General features: G+C 38.7%; 1 protein-coding gene across 2 annotated transcripts in view; it reads left to right on the forward strand.

Moving 5' to 3' along the window:
* Nucleotides 1–8,551: 8,551 nt before the first annotated feature.
* The window catches only part of Idh3a (isocitrate dehydrogenase [NAD] subunit alpha, mitochondrial), a 199,779-nt gene continuing 186,047 nt past the window's right edge, over nt 8,552–22,283 (forward strand). Inside the window, exons 1-3 of one of the 2 annotated variants that reach the window (XM_089596190.1) lie at nt 8,552–8,559; nt 8,979–8,997; nt 12,345–12,470. In XM_089596190.1, coding sequence (XP_089452316.1) covers nt 8,552–8,559; nt 8,979–8,997; nt 12,345–12,470 — 153 coding nt within the window. Of the gene's footprint in view, nt 8,560–8,978; nt 8,998–11,946; nt 12,074–12,344; nt 12,471–22,283 lie in introns of those variants that run through there. The other variant, XM_089596189.1, reaches the window with a different exon arrangement.

Consider the following 22,283-nt stretch of genomic DNA (forward strand, 5'->3'; position numbering starts at 1 on the left):
TACTCGCACGCAGCGCCACACATCACACATGCACACATACATACCTCTCCTGCACACACACAACACTTCCCCTCGAAGAAAAGTTCAACGCCACCCACCTTCATCTATGCTTAATGCATGACAAAGTTTTGAAAATGTTTGGGCAACACTTTTTCTCACCTCGGTCTCGCGTTGGGCGTGTGCCATGTTTCCTCGGGTTTTTCATTCAATTCCATTCCCGGATTACGTACCTCATCTGATTTTATCGAACGTCTACCACGTCCTCGGCCTATACCCGTTCTACGCGGTACTGACACGATTTCTTGTACTGGTGATGGAAATACCTGTATTTGCTCATCTAAAGGTACATAATATTCACAAAATTCTGTTTCCTCAACTCTAAACGATTCCTTAATTTCCTGACTTACTTTACTTTTTTCCTGTGGTGCCGTTCGTAATTGATCTACGTGTCTTTTCCATTCTCTTCCATCAGTCAATCTAACCAGATAATGTAAATGTCCTATACGTTTCACAATTACTGCGTGTTTCCACTTCACTTTATTACAATAATTTCGCGCTATCACCGTCTCTCCCTCTGCAAATGTTTTACAATTTTTATTACATACATTAGAGCACGTGGCTTTATCATTACTTACAATCATTTCGTTTTTCTTTGGATGCAATAAGTCTAATACACAACGCGTCTTTCTTCCAAACATTAACTCCGCAGGTGACATTCCCGTACTCGCGTGAGGCATTCTCCGATACTGGGTTAAAATAGTTCGCAGTTCGGTCTTCACATTTGCTTTTTTATCTATCTTTTCCAACGCTCTTTTGAAAGTTTGCACATATCTCTCCGCCTGGCCGTTACTCGATGGCTTATATGGTGCTATAAATTTTTGTACAATACCGGCTTCTTTTGCGTACTTCCTAAACGTTTCCGATACAAAGGTACGCCCATTGTCTGATACAATGCACTGTGGAATTCCAAAACATGAAAAAATGTTCTTGCATACTTCAACGGTAGTGTCCGCCAACATATCCTTAACTACGTAAATCTCCGGCCATTTAGAAAAAGCATCTACCAAAATAAAAAAAATAATGCCCCATGAACGGTCCCGCAAAATCAACATGCACCCGCTGGAAAGGATATGATGGTGGACTCCAAATATGCGTTTCAACAGTTTTCGGGTTATTCGCAACTAATTGACACTTTACACATGTTTTCGCCGCTCTCTCGATTTCTTGATCTATATTCGGCCACCACACATAACCACGAGCTAAGCCCTTCATTTTTACAATACCGAAATGACCCAAATGCAACTCTTTCATAATCTGCTGACGTAACCCTTTTGGCACTACAATTCTGTGTCCACGCACCAATACACCCATTTCTAAAGAGAACTCTCGCGGATCAATCTTCCAAGTATCGCTATTATTTAATTTATTCCCTCTTCTTAAAGCTAATACTACCGTGGATATATCGTTATCCTCCTCGTAACGTTTCGTCACCTCATCTGCATTCAGAGACAATTCTTCGATTTGATTAATATAAAATTTATCTAAGACATCGATATTATTACCACTTGTTTCGTCCTTAATTGGTAAACGAGACAAACAATCAGCATTCCCGTTCAGATCCGAACGTCTATATTCTATGTCATAGTTAAACGCTCGAAGAAATATAGCGTAGTGCTGCATGCGCATAGCACTATATATAGGTAGCCCTTTTGCTTTTCCAAAAATCTGAGTGAGCGGCCTATGATCCGTTACCAAAATAAACTTTCTACCGTACAAATATTGGTGAAGGCGCTTTACTGCAAAAATAATCGCGTAGGCCTCTTTATCAATTTGGCTATATTTCTCCTGCGTTTTTGTTAATCTTTGCGATACGAACTGTATAGCACGTTCCGACCCGTCTGGGTAACGGTGCGACAATACTGCACCGACGCCATACGGACTTGCATCCGTCGCTAATACCAACGGTAACTTTGGATCGTAATACATCAAACACCTATCATTTTGGAACTCCTTTATTGCGTTTCTAAACGCTTTTTCCTGCCTTTCCGTCCATTCAAAATCTACATCGTCACGTAGCAGCTCATACAAAGGTTGCAGCAATACACTGGTGTTAGGAATAAAACGATTATAAAAATTAATCATACCCCCAAAAGATCTGACTTCATCTCTATTTGAAGGTCTAGGCATATTTTCAATAGCCTTCATTTTCGCTCCATCTTTTTTAACGCCTTCTGCATCAACTATGTAGCCGCAGTAGTGTATACTTGTACTAAAAAAATCACACTTTGCCAACCTAATCTTTACATTGTACTTATTTAATACCGAAAAAGTCAATTCCAACCTTTGTATCAGCTCCTGTTTTGATTTCCCGGCTACTCTAATATCGTCAAGAAACGCTTTTACACCCGGAATTCCTTTCAACATGCTCTCGATCATCTTTTGCCAAATTGCAGGTGCCGCCGCTGCTCCATACATTAACCTTTTACACCTTAACAAGCCCCGATGCGTATTTAATGTGAGTATTTTAGCCGTTTCTTCGTCGACCTCCAACTGCAAGTAGGCCATCGTAAAATCTAATTATGCAAAATACCGACACCCGGCCATCTCTGATAAAAGCTCATCAATCGTAGGCAATGGATATTCATTCACTAGCAGTTGGGAGTTTACCGTGATGCTATAATCACCGCAAATTCTAACCCTATTATCCTTTTTCAAAATTGGCACAATTGGTGTTGCATACTCTGAAGTATCAACTCTTTCGAATACTCCTTGATCAATTAATAACTCAATTTCTTTATCCACCAATGGCACCAATTTGAATGGTAACGTTCTGGGTTTCAAAAATATCGGTTTCGCATCAGGTTTCAAACATAGCGCAGCTTTCATGCCCTCTATTTTCGAAATTTCGGTATCGGTTATTCTCGGGTATTTCTTTAAAATCGCTTCAACTTGCTCCCGCCCGCTTTGCTCAATATCGGATATACTATTTACATTCAAGAGACATTTCAATGGTAATTCATTATTAGTACATACACAACGTATCCATTCGCGCCCAAGCAAAGGCTCTCGCTCAATATCCGTTATATACAGATTTAACTTAAACGCGCGTTCACCCGCTTTGACCACAACATTTATAAACCCGTAGACTGTAACACGTACATTACAATATGACACTAAACACAACTTCGTTTTAAACACCTCATACCCGGCGAACAACTTCCTTGCTTGTTCTTTGCTCATTAAACTCACCGCTGCTCCACTGTCCACTTCAAATTTCACCTCCTTACCACCAACGTTCAGCATCGTATAAAACTTCTCTCTGTTTGCAGCGTGTTCCCTCGGGCGATTTTCCTGGACGTTTAACACTTCGATTACTGTAGTCACGTCCTCGCTCCCTGGATCTCGTGCCTCGTCTACTTCATGCACACCGCGCTTCTTCTTAAAACACACTTTTTCTATATGTCCCGCTTTATGGCAGTAGTTACAGCGAACGTTCGCAGGAAAATTACACTTTGAAGCGTAATGTGGCCCACCGCAACGGAAACAATCAACATCCCGAACGTTCTTGTTTATCTCCGGTGCTTTAACGTTTCTCGCGTCCTTCGCCGCTGTTCGTTGATGTTTACTCTTTTGTGCATGTAAATACGCTACACCGGCTTGGTCTTCATGTATTACGTTAGCTTCTCTTTCCGATATTTCCATCGCTGTAGCTATCTGTAAAGCTTGCACGTACGTAAGTTCCTTTGTCTCCAACAGCCGACCTTGAATCCTCTTGTTTGCCAGCCCAAACACGAACTGATTTCTCAATGCGGTATTTCTGAAACTTCCAAACCCGCATGACGCACTCATCCGGTTCAACACGCTCGCGTATTCTGTCGCACTTTCTCCTTGTACTTGCTTTCGCGAGTTGAATTTAAACACCTCGGCGATTTATAAAGTTGCCGGCTCGAATAATTCCTTTGCCTTTTTCGTAATCTCCTCGTATGTCTTTTTGTACAAGTCCTCACTGCCATAGGCATCACATAACTTATCGTATGATGGCTTACCAATATAATGCAGCAGGTGTGCCACTTTATCTTTTTCCTCGGCTTTTAGGATAGTCAACGCACCCTCTAGTCTTTGTAACCACCGACTCCATGTCGAGTTCTCCTCGGAGAAAGGCGATATGCTCGTACACGACGCACTAGCCATTTTTCTTGTGACTCGAACACCACTATAAACGTACACTTACACACTTACGTAACAATCAAACACCCACTGTAATGTACCAAACACCTGTAAACTCTTCCACCGCCGTTTTCACTGTACTTCTCTGAACATTTTCCGTCTCTCTTTGCCGATAAACCCTCGACACTTAACCTTGACGCTACGTTTTCCCTCCCGGAAAAACGCCCCACGTCGCCGCTTCGTGCCTGGACACCCTTCCAGCACTGGAAATTACTCTTTTGGTCCTTTCTGCTCCATCCTCGTCGCCATTTGTTGTGTCCGTGGAGAGAGGAAAGGATATCAGGCGCATAGAAAGAATAAACACTGTATAACTTAACAATACATATATTCTTTCATCACTGTATATAATAGGCAAGTATGCGGAGGTTAGAGACTGCTCGGTACGGCGGCCCGTTTCTATTTGTCTACGCGCGCTCGCACATCTCGACTTTACTCGCACGCAGCGCCACACATCACACATGCACACATACATACCTCTCCTGCACACACACAACAGTTGGGTTAGGTGGATTCAATATCGGAACTTTTTCCCTAGATAGTATATATAGCTATACGATCTAGAAAGAATGTTTCGTCAAGCAGACAGCACAGCAGTGAAGGGGCATTGCCAAAGAGACACGCGGAAATTGAATATTGTAATATTAATAACACAAGTGCCTGTCAACTAATGACTCGGGGCGCTAACTAACCTCTATTAAATAATAAAGTATTAATTATTAACACAAGCGCCTATCACCCGATGACCCGGGGCGCTTCCTGGCCTTACTATTAAATAATAAAATATCAATTATTAACACAAACGCCTATCACCCAATGACCCGGGGCGCAAACTGGCCACTCTGTTAAATAATAAAATATTAATTATTAACGCAAACGCCTATCACCCGATGACCCGGAGCGCTAACTGGCCACTCTGTTAAATAAATAATTTTTAATAACACAAGTGCCTATCACCCAATGACCTGGGGCGCTTACTGGCCACTCTTTTAAATAAATAATTTTTAATAACACAAGCGCCTATCACCCAATGACCCGGGGCGCTTACTGGCTACTATTTAATAATAAATTATCAAGGAATTACAAGAGCACCGTTTCAAAAGATCTTTGTCGTACTTGATAGGCAATCAAAATTGTGATATGTTTACATATGTTGTCGATCAATTTTTTATTATTTAATAGTGTTGTAAATAAGTGTCCTGGATCATCAGGAAAAAGGTACTTAACACATTTATTAATAATTATTTATTTACTAGATTTGCAATTAGCGCCCCAGGTTATACGGTGATAGGTGCTTGTGTTATTAATAAATATTTATTTAACAGTGTGGCCAGTTAGCGCCCCGGGTCATGAGGTGAAAGGCGCTTGTTTTATTTATTAATAATTATTCATTTAACTGAGTTGCCAGTTAGCACCCCGGGTCATTAGGTGATAGGCACTTGTGTTATTAATAATTATTTATTTAAAAGAGTGGCCAGTAAGCGCCGTGGGTCATTGGGTGATAGGCACTTCTGTTATTAAAATTAGACAGACAGCGTTGGGTTAGGCAGATTTACTATCGGAACTTTTTCCCTAGATCGTATATGTAGCTATATGATCTAGGGAGAATGTTTCGTCGAGCAGACAGCACAGCAGTAAAAGGGCTTTGACAAAGACATAGGCGGAAATTAAAAATTGTAATATTAATAACACAAGTGCCTATCACCCAATGACCCGCGGCGCTAACTGGTCTCTCTATTAGATAATAAAGTATCAATTAATAACACAAGCGCCTGTCACCCAATGACCCAGGGTGCTTACTTGCCACTGTATAAATTATTAAAAGGTTAATTAATAACCCAAGGGCCTATCACCAAGTGACCCGGGGCGCTTACTGGTCGCTTTTTTAAACGATATATATTATCAATTTATAGCACAAGCGCCTGTCACCTGACGACCCAGGGCGCTTACTGGCCTCTCTATTAAATAATAAAATAATAATCAACAGCACAAGCACGTATTACCTGAGGACCGTTGTGCTATTAATTAATAATATATATCGTTCAATAAAGCGTCCAGTAAGCGCCCTGGGTCATCGGGTGATAGCCGCTTGTGTTAATAATTAATACTTTATTATTTAACAGAGAGGCCAGTAAGTGCCCCGGGTCATTGGGTGATAGGCGCTTGTGTTATTGATATTACAATTTTTAATTTCGGCGTTTCTCTGGCAATGCTTTTTCACTGCTGTGCTGTCTGCTCGACGGAACATGCTCCCTAGATCGTATAGCTATATACACGATCTAGGGAAAATGTTCCGATATTGAATCCGCCTAACACAACGCTGATTATGCTGTACCTTATCAGCTTGTACCACCTAGCTATTAAAATTTTTACTCGTGAGATGGCAATGATGGCATGAGCGCTCCGCGCCAGAGATACTTTCTAAGCGTGCAGTCTACCTTATAAACCAGCCGCAACTTAAACCTATGAATGTGGCGTCTCACATCTTTCACGCTTTAGGCTCTACTTGCCAGGTGGCCAAGCCCCTAATAATCAACTTCCTTCAAGCGGCGAATTCCCCGCACGATTACTATATAAGCGCGATCAAGTTAATCTAAGCCCACACCTCTTTGTCTAAGGCAGGGAGCACGTCATCAGCCTTACTGATGAGTCCTGGCGTGCTCTTGGGACGAAACACCTTTTTCTCTCTCAAGTAGTTGACAACAATTCCTACATTGGTGACTCCGACAAAGAACAAAACGCAACCTTCTGATACTCTTACGCATCTCCGCATCCTCCACGCCGGGTACACGCAAATCGCAGCTAATCCCCCACACACACTTCGCTCATCGCACAACAGTTGCTCACACACGGCAACGCGCGTCACATCGTGGCTAGAGCATCATCTGCTCGCCTCTCTTAGGACTCTCGCAACAGAGCGGGGAAGACGCGGAGGTCCAACGAAGACTTCTTTTCAACATCTTTCTCTCTCTCAGGCCTTTACACCCTCGTCATTCATATTCTTTACTTCCTCCTGTTACACCATCATCGTGACTGGGTGGAGAGTGATGTGGCGTCTTACATCTCTCGCGCTTCAGGCTATACTCGCCAGGTGGCCAAGCCCCTAATAATCAACTCCCTTCAAGCGGCAAATTCCCCGCACGATTACTATATAAGCGCGATCAAGTTAATCTAAGCCCACACCTCTTCTGTGTCTAAGGCAGGGAGCACGTCATCAGCCTTACTGATGAGTCCTGGCGTGCTCTCGGGACGAAACACCTTTTTCTCTCTCAAGTAGTTGACAACAATTCCTACATGAATAGACAGTAAAAAGCTGTCAACTTAAAGCCATACGTGGTAAAATTAGAAGGCATCTTGTACCCAAAAATCGACCTTAAAAAATATTTTTCCTACAAAAAAACAAAATTATGCCACAATAACTTTGCCAATTGATTTTTTTCAATAATTTTTTCCCAAAATTAAAGCCCCGGCAATATTCAGATTTAATGAAAGTGAAAAAATGACCTTCCCGTACCGATTATCTAACGCTCATCTAACAATGATCTTATCTATAATTCTCATTCGAGATAAATAGATTAGGGTTGTAGATAAGATTTTAGATAATATTACAATAATGTCTGTATTTCTGAAGGTCAATTTTCGGGTACAAGATGAATTTGAATCTTGCCGCAAATAGCTTTTTGGGTTGGCACCTTTTTATTTTTATCCATTGGCATAAGTTGCGGTTAGTTTATAAAATATATTATATATGGCGCTTATTAAATACCAACAAAATTTTTCACCAGAATGAAATGTGCAGTGTTGGGTGAGGAAGAAATGATTTTGAATTTTTATCATTAGGATCTATGCTGGGCGGCTGGTTACAATTTTTATCACCATAAGGCCTTAGCTCTTGGTCTAGTAAAGGCAAAACGCCCGAAACAATGAGACTTGAACGGTTACCTATCCAAGTATCAACCACGCCAAATGCTGCTTAATCTAAGAGCTAAAGCACATGTAGAAAGAGACACAACATAGAACGTGTATGTCTGTCTCTCTCGCACGTTGCCAGCGGTGGACAGGAGCTATGTACATACACATTTTTTGCTTATTTCATTGTGAACGTTCATATTGAAAAGGGGGCTCTACTGTTCCGCTAAACTTAAAGTGAGTGAACAGACTGAGCAGACCTATACTGTGTTCTCAGTCAACATAGTTGCGACCATAGGCTTTGTTGCCGGATGGAAAAAGAGGTATAGGTCTGTTCAGTCTGTTCACTCACTCTGAGTTTAGCGGAACAGTGGAACCCCCTTTTCAATATGAACGTTCACAATGGAATAAGCAAAAAATGTCTATGTGAATAGCTCCAAAGACTAGGACGGTTGCGTCAGCTAGCCTTGGCTTACTCACGATTACATCATGCCTCCACCGTTAGCAACGTGCGAGGGAGACAGATATACACGTTCGACGTTGTGACCCTTTCTACTTGTGATTTAGCGCCGTACATAAGAACGAGCAGTCTACATTTTTTACATGTCTATGGACGGGAATGCCACTGCAACTTTGTTGCTAAGCGTCGGTCCTCATCATGAGGCTGCAACATAGTAGGATGCTTGTTAAGTGATTTCATTTCAAAATCACATGGTTCGCTTCACATCGTGAATAGGTCAGCGAGCGTGATCCGGTAGGGGTCAACTTGTCCTTCAAACAAACCGTGGAGCGGCACGTCGTGATACATAGCGAGCATGCGCTAAGTCACATTATGCCCCTTTTAGTCATCTGATCCGAAGCACTGTGAAATAAATCTGCACATGTGTTGCGGTCTCTGACCCGGAGCGATTACGGGTGTTTTCTTTTTGTTCTTATCTAAGTGTACCTGTCTTTTTCAGGCTCTTGTCTTCCTCTGACGATGCTGATGGGTACTCTGGTTTAGACAGCTCGTCCTCACTGATGTCGTCATCGCTCGGACGATCCTCCTCCGAATCTGCATCCGGGGGAACCTCACCAGCAGTGTCAGTGCCTGATGCATCCGCCTCTTCCTCCAGACGCTGTCTCTTAGGTTGGCGATGCATGTTGGATTTCTAAGAAGTATGAAGTTCAAGGTCTAACACACGTGTTGACTCTGTACCTGTAGCACGAAAAAAAGGAATGATGTATGCCACAAGCGACCCATCAGTGCAGGGCACTGGGGCCTCTGGTGGTAAAATTAAGTACTAACTCTAAAAACCGTGATGTATAGCAAGGAAGAAAGGAAAATGCATTTGGTATGTCTTCGAACGAGACGAACGAAATACATTTAGTATACTTATGTAAAAACTTATTATACATGAGTTGCTTAACTTTCTTTGATTGTACTATATAAATTCTGTTACGTTTAACTTACTTATAATTAGAATTTTTTTAATGAATGCATAAACTTTAATGTATTTTTCTGTGTATATAGTATTTCGAATCTTTTGTTTGAATTTTTTAACCTTTAATTATCCTTTTTCGATTATTTAATATACAAGTTATTTTGCTTTTATTAGTCAACTTACTTGCATTTTGTATGTCTTTCCATTACACTGCATATACCGTACGTAACAATCCTATTCTGATCATATTTTTAATGGTATGTACTGATGTATCACCTTCAAACTCATATTGACATTAACGCAGAGCAGAAAATTTTTTTACGCTTCATTCATCAAAAAAATATAAAAAAAGTTGGATGAAGAACATTGACCCCAAGAACTTTGGGTTTGAAAGCAAAAGTTTTACTTCTGAACCAACGACTACACAGATCTACTATGAGATTTTGCAGAATTTCGTGAGGTGCCCCTGCATAAGCTTTTGATATGCATGTTGAGAAAAATTAATGTAAAACTTTTTTTTATAGTTTTATTATCGATATTTTTTAATTAATTGTAGTTTAGACGTGTTTTTCAGTAGATTCGCATCAAAAATCAGTACTAAATATATAGGATACTAATGATCAGGCATTTTGCCGTGCTGCTCCGCTGCTCGGAAAGTAATAGTTATCGGCATCTATTTGGAAGTTACCCGGTTGCCCCCCGACACTAACGCTGCCTGCCTTATGAGAGGCATAACTAAAATATAAAGAGAAAATAATGCGGACGCGAAAACGGCCGATCTGGCCTTCTATTCAAGAAGAGTACATTCTATATCCTCTGACGCTGTATGCGGGAACCTCGATTATGAGCTATCTGTTGTGGCTCTAAAGACCTCAATTTACACCTTAGAGCGTATACTACTGGCGTAAGTATGCAGGCGGCTGAGCTTGACAGGGTAACTGAGTTCAGGTACATTTTCTGATTGTAAACAAAGCAAAGCAGACGATAGAATGTCGGAAAATGTCACGAAAAAGAGCAAGTAGACCGACGTCGTCTGCTTTACTGATGGTGAGATTGCGGATCACATCACCAGTAAATCGATAGTAGCGCCCCCAACCACGCAACGTTGTCACGTCGTACATATGTAACTGCTGGCGGCAATTGCGGATTACACCCATTATCACCTCTCTCTCTCTCGCTGAGCTATTGGGATTCCAAAAGGTCACGTGACTCTCGCAATATATATAGTCACTTGGGGGAAAAATAAGACAAACCTTAAGCGGGTAACTATATTTTTATTTTTTTTACACGTTGAAAGATTGTACTACGATGAGAGTCTTTCAATAACATATTTTTGAAGAGGAAGCAATACCTTAGCTGTTTTTCCCTAACTCAATTAGTTTTTTGCAGCTTAAAACTTTCTTTTGAAAGTGCGAAAACGCACATTTAACCTGTACAAATCCCTTCCGCCGCTGCTTCTATATAGGTGTATAAACATGACTTTTGTACAGGTTAAATATGTGCGTTTTCGCACATTCAAAAGCAAGTTTTAAGCTGTAAAAAACTAATTGAGTTAGGGAAAAATAACTAAGGTATTGTCATCTCCTCAAAAATATGTTATTGAAAAGCTTTCATCGTAGTACAATCTTTTAACGTGTACAAAAAATAAAAATATAATTGCACCTACAAGGCCTGTGTCTTATTTTTCCCCCAAGTGACTATATATACCGCGAGAGTCACGTGACCTTTTGGAATCCCAATGAACGTTTGGCTCTGACAAGTCAATAACTTGATCGACCAATCATAATTCGGTTTGTGTATTAAGTTAGGTGATTGACACACGCGTGTCTTCGCACAGTGACAACTGACGCGCGTCTAGCGCACTAGTATCGTAATATTCGTAATGTACTATTTTCTTTCTTTGTTAGGTCTGAAAATTGCTGCAACTTTGTTTCCTACCATACATCGTTTCAAAAAACGATCGATAATGTTTTGGCTGGTATGTTTTTGTGTGGGGGCATACATTTTTTTATAAGTCAATTTCCAGGAAGTAAATAAATTTTAAACTTGCCAAAAATGGCACTTCCAATTTTTCTGGAACAACTTTAAATATTTCATTCGTTGGTTTATGTTGCAGCCTACTAAAATCTCTGGTTGCAGTTGATAGTGTTGATACATAGAATTGACCTTGTGCCACATGGTATCTAACCAACAAAACTTTTTTTAGTATAAGAATGAAATATTACAATAACATGTTAAATCCTAAGTTTTTATTATATTCATAAATTTCCGTTATCATTGCGGCTGGAAGTAATTTTAGACCACTCTTGGGGCTCACATTAGGTCTCCATAAATTACACATTGCCTTTCCCCGAAATAAGCAGTCTACTCTTGATAGGTCTATGTCTTCATCCATATGTGCAAGAGGATAGTGTATAGCTATCTATCTTCAATTCTTCAGTACCAAGGCAAAATTTAAGAAAATTTTTTTCTTTACGCAGTCTCACATAATGGCATCTCAGTGGATCCGTCATTTTGTAAGTACTTCTTCGAAAAATAAAACGTGGTCCATTAAAAGTAGGCTATGCTGTTTTTAAAATATTATTTTTCATTGTAGTATTGATAATACAAGTAACTATTAGAAATGATATTATTAAAGTGACTCGAACTGAAAGTTATTGTATTCAAAATTTTACCGTAGATTTTTTCTTAATTTAATTTTATATTCTCTCAGTAAATAAGACCTGTTGAGTGCTGCTATTATGTGGCTAAGTTTGTATTAATCAATTTGATTTTTTACTATACTAGATACTTCCTAAAGTTGCAAGAGTAAATTTCTACAGTACTCAAGTTCAAAAATGTACTCTTATACCTGGCGACGGTATTGGACCAGAAATTTCTGCAGCTGTGCAGAAAATCTTTGAAGCAGCAGAGGTAACACGTTGTTATGTAATAAGTAATTAGTAATATCATTTCTTCTTTGTAAGATTAGAGAAAAAGTCAACTTATGTAAATTTGTTAAGTTCAATAGAATAAATTTTATTTGTACACAATCATTTTGAGACAATATTGACAGGTATTGTCTTCTATAATAACATAATTGTTTTAACCCTTCTAATACGTCAACATTGTATAAGAATGGCTCGCTGAGTCCGTCTGTTGAATACCAGGCTCTGAACTTGAAAAAACTAGGTTAAAATCACCAATACTCCAGCAAATAAAATTCAGATTTGATCCTTGTTTAGTATACTAGACTTAACTAGGCAATTTTCACTAATATGTGGTCTTGAACAGCTCACTCATGTGGATTGAAGCAATTATTATACATAAATTAAGAATAAAATTTTTATCCTTTAAAGCTTATTATTAAGAAATGTTTAAATATGACATACCACAAGACAATAAATGACAAAAAAAGTGGTAAAATATTGTATGATATATCCCCAGATCGGCTCACGGGGACTTCTGTCTTATATATGTATATACATATATGTTTAGAGAAAGTGACTTATGCATACTTCACGTGCTTCTAGTATATATAACTATATCATGGTGAAATTATGCAGACTTTCGCATAACTCCTGATTTGTCCGCCTTCCCATACATGGATTGCCCGCATATGGTACCAGTGCTCTCGACAGTGGCACCCAAAGAAGCGCGAAGTTCAAATTGGCTATATGGAGCAAGACATAAAAACCCAGATATCACGTCAGTATTTCATACACAATAAATTAATAAATAAACCCCAAGCTATTTAACCCAATTACACAGTAAGCCAACTGGTCGCTTTGTCATTAAATAAATTTAATAACACAAGCGCCAATCACCACACAACCCGGGGCACTTACTGGTCGCTTTGTTATTAAATAAATTAATTTAATAATGCAAAAGCCCATCACCACACAACCCGGGGCGCTTACTGGTCGCTTTGTTATTAAATAAATTAATTTAATAACACAAGCGCCAATCACCACACAACCTGGGGCGCTAAATGGTCGCTTTGTCATTAAATAAATTTAATAACACAAGCGCCAATCACCACACAACCCGGGGCGCTTATTGGTCGCTTTGTTATTAAATAAATTAATTTAATAATGCAAACGCCAATCACAACACAACCCGGGCGCTTACTGGTCGCTTTGTCATTAAATAAATTAATTTAATAACACAAGCGCCAATCACCACACAACCTGGGGCGCTAAATGGTCGCTTTTTTATTAAATAAATAAATTAAATAACACAAGCGCCAATCCCTACACGACCCAGGGCGCTTACTGGTCGCTTTGTTATTTGATAAATTAATTTAATAACACAAGCGCCAATCCCCACATGACCCGGGGCGCTTACTGGTTGACTTATTAATATATAAATTAATTTAATAACACAAGCGCCAATCCCCACACGTCCCGGGGCGCTTACTGGTCGCATTGTTATTTAATAAATTAATTTAATAACACAAGCGCCAATCCCCACACGACCCGGGGCGCTTACTGGTTGACTTATTAATATATAAATTAATTTAATAACACAAGCGCCAATCCCCACACGTCCCGAGGCGCTTACTGGTCGCTTTGTTATTCAATAAATTAATTTAATAACACTAGCGCCAATCCCCACATGACCTGGGGTGCTTACTGGTCACTTTATTAATGAATAAATTAATTTAACAACACAAGCGCAAATCCCTAAAGAAGCCGAAGCGATTACTGGTCGCTTTATTATTAAATAAATTAATTTAATAACCCAAGCGCCAATCACCACACAACCCGAGGCGCTTACTGGTCGCTTTGTTATTTAATAAATTAATTTAATAACGCAAGCGCCAATCCTCACACGACCCGGGGCGCTTACCGGTTGACTTATTAATAAATATATTAATTTAACAACACAAGCGCCAATCCCCCCACGTCCCGGGGCGCTTACTGGTCGCTTTGATATTCGATTAATTAATTTAATAACACAAGCGCCAATCCCCACACTACCTGAGGTGCTTACTGGTCGCTTTAACATTAAATAAATTTAAAAACACAAGCACCAATCACCACACAACCCGGGGCTTACTGGTCGCTTTGTTATTAAATAAATAAACTTAATAACACAAGCGCCAATCACCACACAACCCGGGGCGCTTACCGATTGACTTATTAATAAATATATTAATTTAACAACACAAGCGCCAATCCCCCCACGTCCCGGGGCGCTTACTGGTCGCTTTGATATTCAATTAATTAATTTAATAACACAAGCGCCAATCCCCACACGACCTGGGGTGCTTACTGGTCGCTTTATTAATAAGTAAATTGATATAATACCACAAGCGCAAATTCCCAAACAAGCCAGGGAGATTACTGGTCGCTTTGTTATTAAATAAATAATTTTAATAACACAAGCGCCAATCACCACACAACCCGGGGCGCTTATTGGTTAACTTATTAATAAACAAAGTAATTTAATAACGCAAGTGCCAATCACCACACAACCCAGGGTGCTTACTGGTTGCTTTGTTATTAAATAAATAAATATAATAACACAAGCGCCAATCACCACACAACCCGGTGCGCTTACTGGTCGCTTTGTCATTAAATAAATTTAAAAACACAAGCACCAATCACCACACAACCCGGGGCGCTTACTAGTCGCTTTGTTATTAAATAAATAAATATAATAACACAAGCGCCAATCACCACACGATCCGGGGTGCTTACTGGTCGCTTTGTTATTCAATAAATTAATTTAATAACACAAGCGCAAATCCCCAAACAGGCCGGGGTGATTACTGGTCGCTTTATTAATAAATAAATTGATTTAATACCACAAGCGCAAATTCCCAAACAAGCCAGGGAGATTACTAGTTGCTTTGTTATGAAATAAGTAAATTTATTAACACAAGCGCCAATGCCCACAGAACCAGGGACGCTGATTGGTCGACTTATTAATAAATAAATTAATTTAGTAACACAAGCACCAATCCCCACACAACCCGTGGCGCTTACTGGTCGCTTTGTTAATAAATAAATAAATTAAATAACACAAGTGCCAATCCCCACACAACCCGGGGTGCTTACTAGTCGCTTTATTAATAAATTAATTTATTTAATACCACAAGCGCAAATCCCCAAACAGGCCGGGGTGATTACTGGTCATCATCTTAATTATTTAAGCTATAAATAACAGTGAAAGCAGTAATGTTTTCATGGTAATAGAACTTGCGTCATTGGTTGGCGCTTGTGTTATTTTATTTATTTATTCAATAAGAACGCGGCTAGTAAGTGCCCCAGGTTGTGTGGGGATTGGCGCTTGTGTTATTTAATTCATTTATTTAATAACAAAGTGACTAGTAAGCGCCCCGGGTTGTGTGGTAATTGGCGCTTGTGTTATTTAATTTATTTATTTAATAAGAGCGTGGCTAGTAAGTGCCCCGGCTTGTTTAGGGATTTGCGCTTGTGTTATTAAATTAAATTATTTAATAACAAAGCAACCAGTAAGCACCTCGGGTTGTGTGGTAATTGGCGCTTTTGTTATTAAATTTATTTATTTAATAACAACGCGACCAGTAAGTGCCCTGGGTTGTGTGGTGATTGGCGCTTGTGTGATTAAATTTATTTAATGACAAAGCGAACAGTAAGCGCTCCGGGTTGTGTGGTGATTGGCGCTTGCGTTATTAAATTTATTTATTTATTAATAAGTCGACCAATCAGTGCCCCTGGTTCTGTGCGGATTGGCGCTTGTGTTATTAAATAAATTATTTTAATAATACAGCGACCAGTAATCTCCCCGGCTTGTTTGGGGATTTGCGCTTGTGGTATTAAATTAATTTATTTATTAATAAAGCGACCAGTAATCGCCCTGGCTTGTTTAGGGATTTGCGCTTGTGTTATTAAATTAATTTATTTGATAACAAAGCGACCAGTAAGCGCCCTGGGTTGTGTGGTGATTGGCGCTTGTGTTATTAAATTAATTAACTTGATAACACAGCGATCAGTAATTGCCCCGGCTTGTTTAGGGATTTGCGCTTGTGTTATTAAATTAATTTATTTAATAACAAAGCGACCAGTAAGCGCCCTGGATTGTGTGGTTATTGGTGCTTGCGTTATTAAATTAGTTTATTTAATAACAAAACGACCAGTAAGCGCCCCGGGTTGTGTGGTGATTGGCGCTTGTGTTATTAAATTTATTTAACGACAAAGCAACGAGGAAGCGCCCCGGGACGTGTGGGGATTTGCGCTTGTGTTATTGAATTTATTTAATGACAAAGCGACCAGTTGGCTTACTGGGTAATTGGGTTAAATAGCTTGGGGTTATTTATTAATTTATTGTGTATGAAATACTGTCGTGATATCTGGGTTTTCACGTCTTGCTACTTATAGCTAATTTGAACTTCGCGCTTCTTTGGGTGCCACTGTCGAGAGCACTGAAAGGTACGTTTGCATAAACATATATCCATAAATATTTGTGTGTATCGAGTCGTTTATAGATAGTAAATCCTGCGTTATCAATCTCACGCCTTTCCCCGTGAGTTTCAAATGGCGGAAATTGTCTCCTTACACTCTCGAAGCTCACTATCGCTTTCTACAAAGGTTTAAGTGCAATGTGGCAGATAAGCCGCCATGTTCAGAACGTTCTTTAGAAACTGTACATATATGTGTATCACGCACATATGTTGATATGTCTCACTCAACTCATGAAGCTCACAGACATGAGATTCTGAGCCAGTGATTGGCTGATTAAGATTGTATGCGTGTTGGTCCTGAATATGGCAGAGCCAATCAGGAGAAACTTCCGCATCTGCCTTACTGCCTCTTGACCTTTCGTATTGCTTGCAGGGAATAAAGATAAATCCCTAACATAGCTCTATTCAGTATCGATATGTTGTATAAGTAATTAGTGGGTATCTACCGCCACCCTGACTTATCTAACCGACCATGTGTTCTCATGTTATGTAAAAACTAGTTAAGTACTTGTTAGATGACGCTGATGCTGATCTTAAAGTTATACCAAACAAAGCAGACGACAGTAGTGTTACACTACTATCAGTGTACGTACGCTGTAGTGTACTACTACTACAGAGTGCTGTTTTCAAAATTAGCAAAACATATTATATTGAAATTTACTTTCAATAGTAGTGCTAAATGTTTTAAATATTGACTTAATACTGCAGGAGATAAATCACATTTTATGCGGATATTGGGTTCTATGACAAAATTTCTCTAATGGTGTTGCAACATATATGCATCGTTACCTTTTTGTCTAATATAACCCTACTGCTGCTTTAAATCTGTGCAACTCAATTGCTCTATAGTATTCTTCGTTTTCTTTTCAATACTAATTATATAGTAACCTAGTTATTAACGTTAAATACATACTTGTTTAAAAATAAACATGCACCCACAGTCCTACAATATGTTTACAAGAACCGGGATTTCCTGCCTTACAACTGCATATTGCATTAATTTCTTTCTTATTATTATCAGTTTTAATATCAATAATTTCGTAAGGTAACTATTGAAAAAAGGCGATTGTAAACACAGAGCAAAGTACTTATCTAATCCTGTTTTAGAGTTTCTATTCGCTTTGAGTGCAATTCTGAAATCGCGCACCCTACTAGAGACTTTGAGAACGATTGGTCGTGATTAGAAAAGGACAGTACTATTCATTGATTTCCACATGCTTGTGAAAAAGCGACATTTAAGGGTTGGCCACCTGGTGAATGTAGCCGGAAGCTCGATTTCACAATAATTACCTTTTCTAATGACGACCATTCGTTCTCAAAGTCTCCCGTAGGGGGCGCGATTTCGGAATTGCGCTCAAAGCGAATAACAACCATATAGTAAAACATGATTCGAATTTAAAATTATGCTTTGTTCTCCAAAAGGCTTAACTCCACTTCAATTAACTTAAATATTTTTATTGTAATGCACAAAATTTTGAAAACACTAACAATAATATAATATTAACCTACCTAAACTGTAAACTAGTTTGTACTTGCCATTCTGTTTCACGTGGTCTTAGTATTCGTCATGAGACGCGAGAGAGAGGTCTTAGTTCCAGTTATTGCCGCATGGTGCTATATTATATTGTAGAATAGCGCTAAATTTTTGCGGTTTTCTTTTGAACACGTTAAATGGTAGAGGTTTTGGTTTCAACTTTGGCCACTTCATTTACTTTTGTTGGGACTCTTTGGCGCTAGTAGTTGCATCTCATGACGCATAGTAGTAAATTAATTTTTATTCGCCAAAAACGTTAGTATACAGACAGGGTCTTAGTATAACTTTGAGATCAGCATCAGCACCATCTAACGGGGCTCGTACTTCCGGATTATGTTTCGGCGCTTTTTCATATAGTAAATTTTCTGGCGCACACTATAGATCATCAGCTGATCAGTCAGGGTGGTGGTAGGTACTAACCAAATACTTAACCCATAATGTAATAAACACACGTGTGCTCTCACGCAGCTATTTCGATCAACCAACCAGAAGCCACTTTTCTCCATATTGAATACGTAACCAATTAAATAAGTGCTCTTGGAATACCAAACAATGTTACACTAAAATAGCTTTTTCCATATGGTTTTATTATTATTAAAATGAGATGAATTTTTCGGTTACTATTGTGGTCAGTTGTAAGTAAGATTTTTTTTTAAAGACTTAATTTTCTTTCCCCAAGGTGAACTGTATGAGAAAATGAATAATAACTATAATAAATTAGTCAATTAAATATTAAGTTGGAATTGCTGTTTTTGATAGCCTATAAATCTTTAGATCATCAAGAACAATAAGGTATTCTGTTTTTTTATATATGTGTACGACATGGTGAGCCACGAATTGTAAGCACGTTTATATACACACAGAAAAAAGACTGGCACGGCCGATCACCCTACAGAGACATTCTCTCGCCCAACCACACTGCTGACGGCATGCCAACTGATTGAGCGCGCGTCGCGCCACTTCAGGGCTCGCAGCGAGCCCTGACAGAGCGAGCTGACTGCCAAGTCGCTGTGGCAAGTATGTAATATGTATATTATATATGTGTACAAACTTACCTCGTGGCCCGTTGCTTTCCCGCGCTACCTGCTGATATGCATGCGCTCAGTTAAGGTTGTATATTGCTGTTGTTACGACGAAATTCATCGTATCGTCGAAAATTGTGCAGTGCAATTATATGAATGACCTATTTCTATCTAAGTATTTACGAAGAAATACTATTTAGCGATCATTATAACGCTTACGTTTGCGATTTAAAATCTGCTAAAAGTATTTGGATGGAGTACGATAATCTAGCAATCAATGAGCCTTGTTTATCAGTAGAAATAAATGAGAAACACTACATGTGTGCAAATTATATATTATGATTATACTTATGTATTACATGTAATTATGTATTACATGCAATGTACATTTTTTTTGTTGTGTCATTAAAGAATTGGTTCGAACGAGTATTGTTTTTTACTTAAGTTTGCCAAAAAATTCCCTCATGCTATTTTATACGATATGTGTGTATATATATACACGTTAGCTCCCGCTCGCCTTATCAGGGCTCGCTGCGAGCCCTGAGTTTCGGTGAGCAACTGTACCAAGCTATAGGGTGCGCTGTCTACTCTTTTGCGGGCGAGCGGCTGTGCCAGTCTTTTTTCCGTGCAGGTATACACTCGCACGGGAGGGTACGCTGAAACGTCCTCAATATCGGAAAGAAGACATTTTTTTTTTAACTTAAGGAATTTTTTACTTGAAAACTCTAGGATTTAGGTATATAAATCCATATTAGTTTTTTGTTCCAATCGTTCGAAAGAATCTGAAAATATTTTTTTTAGATAAAAAAAACTTTGATAAAATTGTTCAAAAAAATATTGGTGCAAATAATTATTTACCTGGTTACTGACTAGCAACATACACTTTAACATTAAGGAGCCTGTTCCGAATGTAACTATGCAAAAAAATTGAGGTCGAAAATTTTTTCCACTCTACGACGGATTTTGCCAGGTCTACAGAGAAATACGCCTTGTAGATTTGCAACGAATGGCGGTGGTTCTGCTGCTCACTTTCTTAAAGGTCACTATGTTATTACAGACTAAGAGCTCAGTCCGAACTGTGTAAAAAGGAACATCTGCCGCAACTTTTACGAATCGTGAGAAACGTTGTGATTCGTCTAGATCCTTCGTATTTTTGTGATAATTTTTTTTTTTTATCATGAGTTGTATGGTAGTATTTAAAGTTCAATTTAGTCAGTACTATATACTATCCGCAATCTAGACCGATAAATAGAAATTAAAAAGTTAGTATCCATAAAGATGTACCCCCTGCCAAAAACTTGGTGCTACAACTTTGCCAAACGTTGTTTTGTAATAATTTGTTCATAAAACCAAGGTTGCCAGAAATTCTTAACCCTAGGAGGGTGGGAAAATAACCTTTCTTCGTTAACGAAGAATTGGAAATTGAAATCCACAAAACTTATAATATAACGCTTATCTTATTAATAAATACTTATCTAAGATTATAAATAAAGTACTTATAGCTAAGATGAGCGTTAGATGCGGTTACTTGTCTACGTTTAGATTGTCGTGAATTGGCCGAAATTATGGTTTAAGGCATAAATTAACATAGAAAAAACGTTTGTAAAGTTGCGGCATCAAATTTTTTTGCAGGGGGGTCCATTTTTTTGGAAGTCATATTTAGGGAGTGTAAAACTCCAAATCCTGACACAAATGGCATATCCTACCAACGGCTTTAAATATTCTATTAATTAACCAAGGCAGTAGCTGGTATATGGTATCAAGCAAATTGTACTTTTTGTATAACAAAGCACTAGAGCGCTACGGAATGTTCCCCCTCCCCGTATCACAGCGTATGCGCTGTAATATAGTTCTCTTTCTCAAATTTAAAAATTTTAACTTGATGTTACGACAGTATTTAAACGTTATTTTACTTACTTCACAATAAAAAACAATTTCGAATAAAATCTAGGCTCTGAAGCCTTTCAAATCTTTGATTTCATACTCACCTTATAAAAAATAATGACTTAAAGTTTTCTCCCAACTTTTCAAACACAAATGTTATGACGTATTAAGTGAGCCGTGCGTGTGATCTACGGCTATTAAGTAGTAAAATGGATTAATTGGCTTTAAAGGGTAGTTTACACGGCCATGGAACAACATGAGTATCATACATGATTTGTAATTTACATCAGGTAAATATTGTAGATATGTATATTTATATGCATGTTTTAAAGTAATACTAAGCGCAAGAATTAAAAATGAATTGGTCAAGTAAAATGTTGTCAAGTTTGATATGTAACATTTGCAGAGAGCAGTAGCACTGACAAACAATTAATAATGGTTTATTCGGCCATGTAACAATACTTGAAATCATTTAAATCTTTTCTATAATATACATCAAATTCTTCTCGTCACAGAAGACAAGTTCTAAGGGGAGAAAAAGGGGCCTGCACATCATTGTACCTGATCAAAATTTAAAAATATTCATCTCTTTGGCGCAACGTACGCAGCGTTAAGTTAGGCGGATCCAATATCGGAACTTTTTCCCTAGACCGTATATATAGCTATACGATCGTATACATAGCTATACGATCTAAAAAGAATGTTCCGCCGAGCAGACAGCAGTGAACGGGCATTGCCAAAGACGGTACCCACAACGCGCGAAAATTAAAAATTGTAATATTAATAACACAAGCGCCTATCACCCAATGACCCGGAGCGCTTACTGGTTGCTTTGCGAAATAATGAAATATTAATTA

Source organism: Copidosoma floridanum, unplaced genomic scaffold, assembly GCF_036245765.1.
Source record: "Copidosoma floridanum isolate Cflo_tuat_1 unplaced genomic scaffold, Cflo_Japanese_pri ptg000030l, whole genome shotgun sequence".
NCBI classification, from domain to species: domain Eukaryota; kingdom Metazoa; phylum Arthropoda; class Insecta; order Hymenoptera; family Encyrtidae; genus Copidosoma; species Copidosoma floridanum.